The 11,153-nt window shown below is 34.1% G+C and overlaps 1 protein-coding gene across 3 annotated transcripts in view; it reads left to right on the top strand.

Annotated features, from left to right (window-relative positions):
- Positions 1-11,153, top strand: part of LARP4B (La ribonucleoprotein 4B) — a 54,234-nt gene that overhangs the window by 22,163 nt on the left and 20,918 nt on the right. The window contains exons 1-3 of one of the 3 annotated variants that reach the window (XM_088149940.1): positions 3,384-6,360; positions 8,526-8,670; positions 9,306-9,479. In XM_088149940.1, coding sequence (XP_088006066.1) covers positions 3,385-6,360; positions 8,526-8,670; positions 9,306-9,479 — 3,295 coding nt within the window. In that variant the 5' untranslated portion in view covers position 3,384. Of the gene's footprint in view, positions 1-3,383; positions 6,361-8,525; positions 8,671-9,305; positions 9,480-11,153 lie in introns of those variants that run through there. The other 2 variants (XM_015887820.3, XM_007426754.3) reach the window with 2 other exon arrangements.

The raw sequence follows: 11,153 nt of genomic DNA, 5'->3' as shown, positions 1-11,153 counted from the left end.
ATCCTTGAAGAAAGAAGATTCAAGTAAGTTTAAAGATTAAAAAGAAGAATTTTAATTTTTGAAAAAGCAAACGGGAGTTTAGAATGTTGACTGGACAGTTAAGGGGCCAGATGGATCTGAAATAATAGTTTTTATGGACTGTTTTAAATTTTATAAAAATACAGCTGATGATTTCGGAATTAACTGTAAGAAACCTTACTGTGGGAAGGTTTTGACTCTGAAAATAAACAAAAGATAAGACTGGGCTTTGAAGATTAACTAGAGGGAGCCAGACAGCATTTAAAGGAGAAGATACTTACTAACATAATGGAGAAATATTATTTTACTATAGAAGAATTTAAGTCAACTTGGGAACAATGTGTTCAGGACCTATTTTTTTAAAAAAATTGATACTTTCCAAGTGGAGCTAACAGAGGTTACAGAAGACAAAAAGATTATATTGGATAAAATAGAGGCTGAGCATGATTTGAATAGGGATCTTAAAATGGACATTAAAAAATTGCCAGACTATAAAAGAGATATGGAAGACATGGAGAAAGATGTTGTGGATTTGAAAAGAGACTTAAAAATGTTTGATTATAAGAGTGACAGGGAGAAAGAAGCTGCATTGGTCTTACAAATTATGCTGGTTGATATTTTAACAATTAAAGGGGACATCCAGATTATAAATCAGAAGAGTGACTCTAAGAGTTACTTTATTTTGGATCCACAGAAGGGAAGTACTAAATTTCTGAAGTTGTTCCTGAAAATATACAGGGAGAAAATGATAAGAGATCATCATGTGGGACTTTATTTGAAGAAGTGACAGAAGATCAAACCTCTTAAAAAGAAGAAAAAGGAATTCAAAATGGACTTATTTGATCACAGTTAAATTGTATAAGTGGTGATTTTGGGTTGTTATTATTGGAATCTTTTTTTTTTAACCAGGACTGTAAGATGAGGATTTAAAGATTTTTTCATATGAGGATCAACTTTCTATGTCCTATTTGTTAGAGAAAATTATAGGTTAGAATGTAAAAGGGACCTATTTGATTTAGTTTAAGATATATATGGTATTATTGGTAATTTTTATGCCTTTGGGGATAAATATTTTATGTTTTACTTATTAGAAAAAGTTATAATCAAAATGCAAAATGGATTTATTTGTCTAAGGTTAAAATATATAGGTTATTATTACTGGTACTATTAATGCTTTTGCTGAGTAAGATTGATGAATTTTTTGTAATTTGGCTATTGTTAAGGGATGAGAAATGGGAAGAAGAGGGGGGGGTTTTCTATAATACTAGAAAAGGTGTTAAGTTACCGCAAATGTTTATACTTGTTGGAGGGAGGGGAGAGTCACTTTTTATATGCCTTTCTTTTCTTTTCTCTCTTTTTCTCTATTTTGTTTGTATATCTTTTTTAGTTCTGCGTTAACTTTTATCTATGTAAAAATTTAATAAAAATATTATTAAAAAAAGAAATGAAAGAGGATTTAAGTTAGTCATGTTTATTTTTTCATACTGATATCAGTAGATCTAAATTTCATAAATATACCCTGAATCATTTTTATGACTTCTGAATTGGTGGACATTGCTGATTTGCCTATTTAAGCTAATTAATTTAATTGTACTAATAATTATATGTTGCCAAATACAGATATGGTCCAGATGTAGGAGTATATACAAAGTTTTTAAAAATATTTGGTTCAGAGCTCAAAACAGAGCAATCTGTTCAAAATATTGGAACATTTTAAGTCGCTTTGAGCTTGTTTGACCAAACAAACTTGAACATTTGAATGTTACAACATAGGAAAATAAAACATTGTTCAGGATAACTTTAGTGTTGTTGTTGTTTTTTTTAAATACCTCCTTGGCCAATTTTTCTCTAGATTGGGTGGTAGATAGTTCACTTCATGTAGTACTTACCTCATGTATTCTTGTGACCCTACAGAAAAAATAATAATGGAGCAAAGGCTTATTTTAAGTTCACATTGTTCCCTTTGGGGAACATGGAGAATGGAACAAAATGCCCTTTTTTGTCCCAGTTTTGTAGAAAAAGTCCAGAACACTTGAGGTACTTTGTTTTGAGCTTTAAAAGTTTTGTATAGCGTATCCATATCTGCTTTAAATATAGGCTGTTGAGGTTTTTGGCCTACTTCTTGAAGAGAGTCAAAACACAAAATGCTTTCTGGCAAGATTCTTTTGGTCTGAAGGATGGTTTTCTGTCTAGCGTGAGATACTGAAAAGTATAAGTGATACATATATTGTCCTGCGGATGAGATACGTTGTCCTGTTGGCTTCCTCAGCAATGGATAATACAACTGAAGTATTAGTCATATTGTTTCAAAGTAGTATATATGTTCTTGTACTATCATGAACAGTGCAAGTGCCCTAGCAGATTTCAGATCAACAGAAAAAAAGGCATATAAATTCTTTCACAAAAGAATCAGTGTAAACAATTTAATCTAAGAAAACAAAGTACCAATGCTTGGAACACCGAAACCTAATTGTCAAGGAATGAAGAAGATTCATGGTTACAATTTCCTGCCATTCAATTTGTTTGTAACAATAAATGGGTATGCGTGTTGGGAATTACTGTAATCCAGCACATCTCGAGAGCCCTAGGTCTGAGATGGCTGATATAGCACCTTTTTTCTTATATGAAATTAGTAAATTCTTCAGGCTATAATAATGGTGGAGTTCCATTTAAGAATATGATATAATGTAGTTCAGTTGTGGACTTGTTATGCTTTCTTGCTCTAATTTGCAGCCATATGTGTTGTGGAGAAAACTGGATTTCTTTCCCTCCACCCCTAACCAGTATGGTAATGTAGGCTTCTGAAGGAAAGATGATCATCTGTGCATATCTGTTGAAAGAGGACAAGGAAGATAATGATGTAGAATAATATAGAAAGACTTTTAATTGGCACAGATTTTTTAAAAATGTTGAGTTTATTTAAATACATTTGACCAATAAAAGATACTGAATTCCTATTAGGTTATTTCCTTATTGTGTTAAAGTAACCTGCCATGTCCAGTGCATATATCAATGGCATCAGAATTCAGCCAAGCATGTCTCTGGCTTTTTGACAGCATTCTTGTAAGGAGAAACTGCTGAAGTTCCTAACTTACTGCTTGCTCACATAGCATAGTATAAGCCAAAAAAATTAGTTAAGGGGTAAATTGCTCAGTGCAAAATTTCTTGTATGTATAATATACTAAGGCATTTCTCAGAAACTGAGCTTAATGTTGAGTGGCAATAGCACATGAGCCCCCTGCACTGTTTAAACAGTACTATTTTTGGCATCTGGGTGTTGGCTTGTCTCCCCAGCAGTTTTCAAGTGAAGTGGTTGTAAGCAGAAAAGAGCTTACAGCTCTGGGACTTGCAAAGGAGAACTTAAAAATGGGCTGCTGTTTCACTAAAGAACTAAATAACAGCCAGAATGAGAAAATGAGCCTGCTACAGAAAAGTATAGAAGAGGAGACCTCTGAAAACAGGATAAGTAAAACTTTAGCTTCAGTTCTAGAGACTAAAGAAAAAAAGGAATTGCATGTAATCCAAGAGGCAGATTGTCTAGAACCTACCATCCATAATGACTGTACAGAATCAGTTAAGCATCCTTCAGTCCATTGTATGGGGTTTGCTGAGGACATTTCCAGCAGGCAGTTTAAGCCTCATTGGTTTAATACAGAAAGGGGCTTGAATAAGTATGACGCTTTACAAGAAAGCGAATTAGCAGATGTGATTAATGATAAAAAGCTAACAGAAAAAAGCAGTCATAATAATCAGTTTGTGAATAATGTAGGCAGCTATCATATTAATAGCAATAGTGAAACTGAATTGATTCTCTCTAAAAAGCAATGGCATTCGTTTGAAAATGCTTCTACTTTGTGTATGCCGGTAGCTTTAAGTCAAGGAAGTTTGTTCCCAAAAGCTGTAAATACACATCGTGTAACGAACAAGAGTTTCTTACAAGCTGAAATGGAGACTGTTGAAGATAATGATGCAATTTCAAGTAGAATTGATAGGGAAATAGCAGCTTTGACCTTTGTATGTTTTGATATAGATAGGCATCATAGGAATGCCAAAGATGAATTCTATAATATTTGTATAATTGACAATGATCTGAGAAAAGAAGAAGGGCAAGCAATTGCTCATGAAGAGACTATTACAATTGTAAAACCATCAGCTATTCAGGAAGTGTACAGTTTAACATGTCCTGTGGAAGAGAGAAAAGAACTCTTAGTCCAGAAAGCAGAGCATGTGCCAGTTAATATCAGCATTCTGAAAGATGCTAATCTGATGAAAAATAATACAATACCAGAAAATGAAAAGAAAAAAGAATCTCCCTTTGGCTTAAAGTCTGAGGATTATAGGTTAAATACTGAAAACTTAGCAACATATGATTTAAAGGCACAAGCACGTGTTGAAGAAGGTCCTCAAAATAGAACTTGGGAAATGGATATGCTTAATAGTATAATCATTTTGAATGAATCAGATTGTGCAGACAATTCTCCAACACCTATGCTTGTAGAGAAAGACACAGACATTAATTCTTTGCAATTAAGAAGGTCAACATGTACATGCCATTCTGGTCCTGATGATGGCAATGACATTAAAGTGAAGTTTGAATATGATGAAAATCAAAATACTAATGGAGAATATTGTAAATGTTTGTTATCAAAGCCACTGTTTTCATTAGAATGCAGTAATATAAGCAGTGATTTAGTTTTTGTAAGTCAAACTGATAGAGAAAACCTAAGGCAAGGGAATAGGCAAAAATTAGAAAACAAGCAAAAGTGTTTCAGGAATGTGAATGAATTTCAGACAATTTCAGATTGCAGTGATAAGGAAATAGACATTTCTGAACAGAATAATCTAGAGCACCTCTTGAAATATGAAATAGTTTCCCATCAAGAAGCTTCATGCAGTCATGAAAACCTGCCCAAAAATGCCATAATCATGTTTTCAGCATCAAATGCTTTGGTTCTTGGAGCCGAACAAACTCATGTTCCAGAGTTTAGTAGTAATGAAGATGACAACTCTGTAAAAACTGCTCAGCAATTCCAGTCTCAAATAAATAACATATCTTCAGAAAGCTCTGGTTTGAGTAGGGGACTGTTGGAAAACAAAGAGATGACAGCTTTTTCAGAGCCATTCAGCATAAATGTATGTAAGAACATCCAAAAAGAAAATTGCTTGCAAGATCGATCCCTGCATGACTTCTCAAAAAGCAGTGGTAGAACATATGAATATTCCGATGTTCTTAATGAAGACAATCATTGTTCCATCTGTTTGGCATGTTCTGAATCAAATAAGTTAGATTTGGACAAGAAACAATGGAAGGCATGGAGCAAATATATATTCTATAGGCCTGAAGATCAAATGTGTGTAGCCCCTGCAGAAAACTTTATAAATGAAACCCAAGAGAAAACATTTAATGAAGTGGAATCTAAAGATTTTGATGGTTCCATTATTAGTGTTAGTTGCATATTAAATGCCAGTAATAATTTAATGGAGATGCACAGTATATCTCCAGAAGTGCAACAGATGCCTGCAGATCTGAAAGCACTTAGAAATCTGCAGGTTTATAGATGTAATAGCCAATGTGAAACTGAGAGGTTTCCTGCATCAGATTTAAAAGCAGCATTGGAATACAAAGAAACATCCAGCAATTTAAGTGAAAAAGGTTTGGGAGTTTGTGACAATAGCTCTTTACTTGAACAAAGTACAATGGCTGCTATATATCCACTTAATCCCTTAATTTCTGGATTTTCTGCTCATTATGCAGATTTATTAAAAGAAAAAACAGAGAACCTTGCTTCTGAAAATCAGGATAAACTGAAAACCAAGATAGAAAGTTCTTCTAAAGTAAGTCCTAAAGACAGTTTGAGTTGTGGTTTGGAAACCTATGAAGATGTAGATATGATTTGTATTGACCCCAGACAAGAAGATAAGTATGCTGCTATTCCTTCTTATGAAATACCTCTTTTCTCTGATAATGAGCAAGAATCTGAACAGGACAATTCAAACAACATATTAGACCTTATGGAAGACATATTAAAGGACTCTGATAATATGTATAAGCTGTATGTAAGAGATTCACAAGATGATGCAGCATATCCAGTTTGTCAATCTGCTGAAATAAATAGATTGTTTTCAGCCACTGATTTTACAGATGGTCAGGAATATATGAACTATCTATGGATTAATTCCTCTTTTAACAAAACTGAAAATGCATGTATGTCAGCTGGCACAACACAAAACCAAGCCGGAGACCTGAGAGTTTCTCCTTTTGATATTGGAAAATATCCTTACCATTTGCTAGTACAAGAAAAGAGTGCTATTTGGGGATGGCGAGAGAGAGATGAAGAATGCGTAAGTAATTGTAATTTGATTCATGCACTTTCTTAGAAAATCCAGTCTACGGGTTGAAACTTAACTTGAAGATTTTAATTTGATGGATGTTTACCTAAAAGTCCTCTGGCTTGGATCCAGAAGTGCCTAGTGTAAATGGAAAGACACATGTATTTGCTTATTGTGTATTTCTGATGTGTTCCTGCAAGTGTTCTTGAGTTCCTGCAAGTGTTGCAGTTTCTCCGTGACCTGTCCCATTCTGTGGGCACAAAGCAGGCTGTATTCAGCCCCATTGCAAGAGCAAAGTCCTCCTCTTGTTTTCTAGAATCAATTCATAATTGTAATTGTAAGGTAAAGCTTACAAACGTCCCAGAAGTTTAAGCTATGAACACCACTCCACCACAATAGGGAAGTGGACAGGAAACGAGACTGTAATTGAGTCACTTTGAAAAACATAATTTAAGTTAGTGTAACTTGACAGAATAAACTTTTATATAATTCTGCAAAATATACAGAAAAGTATGATGTATATAATGGCCAAACGTTCAAGTTAGTATAATGTTTAGAAGTAGCACTTAGCCACCTGTTGAAATATAAGAACAGTGGGAAAATTCTTAGTTCATTGAACAGTGACAAAACCACATAGCTTTGTCTTTTTTTTTTTTAAATTAGTTTTTTGTTAACAACTTTACTGTGCTCTCAAAATTCATTTTTGTTGACTGTCTAAGATCCAGATCCAGGAGTATCAAGAACACATGAATGTTGCTTAAGTAGGATTTGTAAACGAATATGTTTTAATATGATATTTGAACATTGCCATTGTTTAAAAATGATCAGATGTTGGCTTCCTTATTAAATCTGTTTTTGAGGGACTGAATTTTATAGTAGTAATTGTTGGCAGAGCTAACAATTTATCTTCATAAAATATTATAGTGCATGTGTCTTATTATGCATGCATTTGTCTTTATTTGGAAAAGAGAAGTGACATCCAGTGATACAAATGCAGTGTGTTATTCTTTTTAAAAACATTCCCAGGCATAACTTTTTTACAGCCAGTGCAATTAAAGCTAATTCTTTAAGGGAATTGTTTAATTAAAAGGCCCATTTATGATATTATGATAAATACTTAAATAGCTATTTTATTGTAACACATGAATTGCTATGGCTAATTAAATTGTAAGATAATATGTTAACATGCAGAACTATAAGGCTAAAAGATTTCAGTAGTTCTAGAGTAAATTTTGCTTGAGGCTTTTAACTGTGCATATTATAGTTTGTTGACTAAGTATCATTGGTTGGACTTGGGTTTACAAACTCCATTACTGCTTAAGATTATGTGATTAACCATGATTTATGCAACTTAATGGCTGGGTTCACACAATACATTAAAAGCAGGCATAGTGTATTCAAACTTCAGGTTCAAATCTCTCCTCTGTCATCACTGGTTAAGTGGCTCTAAAATAGCAGTCATCTTTATCCCTTCCTGTAAAACAATGGTTTTAACTTTAGAGGACTGCTATAAGAATATAGTATTGCTTTTGATATCGCTTTTGATTTTTCTGTTGATTATGCCTTTTTATATGGCTCCCTTGTTCTGCTGTTCACTGCTGCTTTTATTATGAGTTGATGAAGATATCTGACACTACTTTTACAATGTTCTGTTTAGAGGAGAAAAATAGACATAAATCTTGAATATTTACAAAGGCTTAGATCTAACTTTCTTGTCATAAATAAGAATGTTACCATCTTTTTGTTGTTCCTGGGAATTGTGAAGATACAGAGAATGTTATGGGAATAAGTTGTGCAACAGGACTGTAGATAAAGAGGAAGTTGATGGAAATCCACCCCTTTATGTGTACAGTGGAACAAATTAAAGAAGTTAGCCAATGTAGATAAATAGTTTTGTTCATAACAAAGAACAATAGAAAAACAAGATGCTTATGATTTAATCTTAAGAAGCAACTTAAAGTGAATTCAGCCTTGATTCCAGGTCTTTATATAGGAAGTCTCTTTTTATAAAGGGTATATCTTTCATTTCATATTGTGCACTTAACTATATATGCAACTGTTACAGTGATTTTTTTTTAATGAGAGAAATGTTGCTCTGTGTATATATTCGTGTGTGTGTGTGTGTGTTTATGCGGTTAACAAGCATATATGTTTTATGTATGCATTATGTATTACAGGAGTCAGCCAAGGTTTCTGAATTAAATCCTAATGCAAAAGTATGGGGGAATCACATGGTACACGTGGAAGCAAGTGGTACTGAAGGTGGTGTGAGCAAAACTTGGGAAGAAATAACAGATCATCCACCAGATTCCTGTAAAGAAGGTACAAGAAATCAGTTTTGAAAGATTGGAGTATAACTAATTCTAAAGCTAACTATATGCATTTACACAATAGTTTACTTTTGCAAACAGTTTTTCTTTCTTCAGTACAGTAAGTTTCCTTATATCCCTTCTCAGTCCACATTTTTCTTCTCTGCTTTTGTTAAGTCTAATTAAACCAACACTTAGCTAACCAATATGCTCCTCTTAGCTAACCCCTCCCTTCCACCCTCTTATAACTGGTACCCTAAACCAAAGGATATGCTTATACATACACTGCCCTAGTTGTTCAATCAAAAAAATGATTAATTAAAAATTAATCCACCTTTAAAAGCTATTGCAGGCATCAAATAATGGCTTAGCTTGAGGAAGGGAGAAATATGTTGTTTACTGCTTAGCGAGCAGCAGTTGTGTGTACACAAGTAACAAATCATTGCATATTTCTTGTAGGCTTCATTGAGAGAAGCTTTAGGTGTATTGAAAAATGACTATTAAGGATTAATCTACTTCCATTTAAAGACATTACACAACTTATAGTTAATAACAGCACATATAGCCACCATTCCAGCAGTTAGGCAGAATATAAAGTCTTTGATGTCTAAGTCAGAGCAAATTAAGTATTTCTTTGTGACTCTTTAGTTTTCTCCACAGCATTAGAGGCCAATGGTGATGGTGACAAAAAGCACCAGAATGAATCGTTAACAGAACATCAAGAACCATCACTATCTGCTCCATTATCAGACCAAACAGATATGAACCCTTTGGCTCTAGATCATGCAGAGTACGAAACTATACATGAAAACACTGAGACAGGTATGGAAAAGGTCCATTCCTAAAGCTGTCTACTTTTCTGGTTTATAGAATGACCTTCAAGAATTTCACATTATAGCTGCTGAAGAAACACACTTGAGCAGAAATGAATTGTAGGCATTGTTACCGATGTGACTGTATGAACAATAGCTGTAACTACTAAATCCATAATACAGGGTCTGAAATAGGAAGTGCAAATTAATAACTTTATCAGCACGCCTGTATGTGTGTGACTCATCTAATCGGAATTGTTGTTTGTCTTGTTAGATTTGTCCTGCTTATATATATACTTCAGAAGAGAAGCAGTTTGGTCTAGGGGTTAAGGCACCAGGCTAGAAACCAGGAGACTGGCAGTTCTAGTCCCACCTTAGGCATGAAAGCAGGCTATGTGACTTTGGGCCAGTCACTCTCTCTCAGCCCAACTCACCTCACAGGGTTGTTGCTGTGGGGAAAATAGGAGGAGGACCGCCTTGAATTATTTATAAAAACAAGGAAGGTAGGATAAAAAAATCTAAAAAAAAAAAAACTTCCTGTCATCTTCCATTTGAATATTAAGCTGAGTGGATAGCTATGGTATTTTAAGATGTAACATTCCCCACCCCCTTTCAGCTTAACACAGAGCCACACAGTCAGTCCAGGTGGAAAGGGTTTGCCTTATAGGCAATGCTGGGACTTTGGATTTCTGATGGTAAATATGAATGAAGATTGTGGTACTACATGTTTTGTTATACTACTAATTTCAGTTCTACAATGAATTTATACCTTAATTAGGCTTATGTACTTCAGAAGTTCTAAGAAAAACTGAACTGGATGATCTGTATATATTAAGCACAGTTTTTCTAAATTGAATATTCTGCAAACAAATAAAGATTATGTAAGAGATTGGCTCCCTGCTCCACCAACACTTGCATATTCTCAGGCCTCTCTTTAGACCCAATGAAGATGAGGAAGGAAAGATAGAGACAACTTCAGTATGATTAACTGTATAACCATTGAGCAAATATAGTTCATACTGTCATCTTGACTTTCTTATACAATATTTGAAAAATAGTTAATAGTTTTCTGGATGCTTGTATAACATTTATTTTAAACAAAAGTTATTTTGGAAGAGTGGTGTTCTTACCAATTTATGTAATTTTAATTTGATAACGGTTATTTTTTAATCTTCTGCTTCGTTCACAAACTGTGGAACGCAGTGCATCTAGCTTTGACATTCCCTTGGTGTAGTAATAAGTCAGGCTCTTCCTCTTTTGAATTGGCAAAACGATCATTTTAACTTGGTTTTAACAGTGTTCTTGTGACCATACGTGTATTTATTTCTGCATTGGCCACTCTAGGAATGGAGAAGCTGGGCAAAGTGAATAAGCCATGCCTAATGGCTTTGCATAAGCTTGGAGATCTGCTTAAAAGGAATGTACATTAGATTTTACAGTGAGTAATAGCAACAAAATGCTTGTAGTTTGAGTTCTCAAACCATAAGCATTTACTTCGCTGAAGGTTTTGGCATTCTATAAACAGTTAATGTGCAGCTACAGTTCTAGGAAGTAAGAGAATCCCTCACAATTCTTTATTTGCTTGTACTAGAATGTAGGAAGCATTATGTAATGAGTTCAGACTATTCCCTCTTTACCTATAATAGGGGAAGTGAGTCAGATGGGTGAGTCACTTGGTCTGCTA

The sequence above is a fragment of the Python bivittatus genome, unplaced genomic scaffold (genome assembly GCF_059951505.1).
Source record: "Python bivittatus isolate LINGU-HERP-01145 unplaced genomic scaffold, Pbiv_v1 ctg000610_np1212, whole genome shotgun sequence".
Taxonomy (NCBI): domain Eukaryota; kingdom Metazoa; phylum Chordata; class Lepidosauria; order Squamata; family Pythonidae; genus Python; species Python bivittatus.
This window is presented reverse-complemented; position numbering and strand designations above follow the sequence as displayed.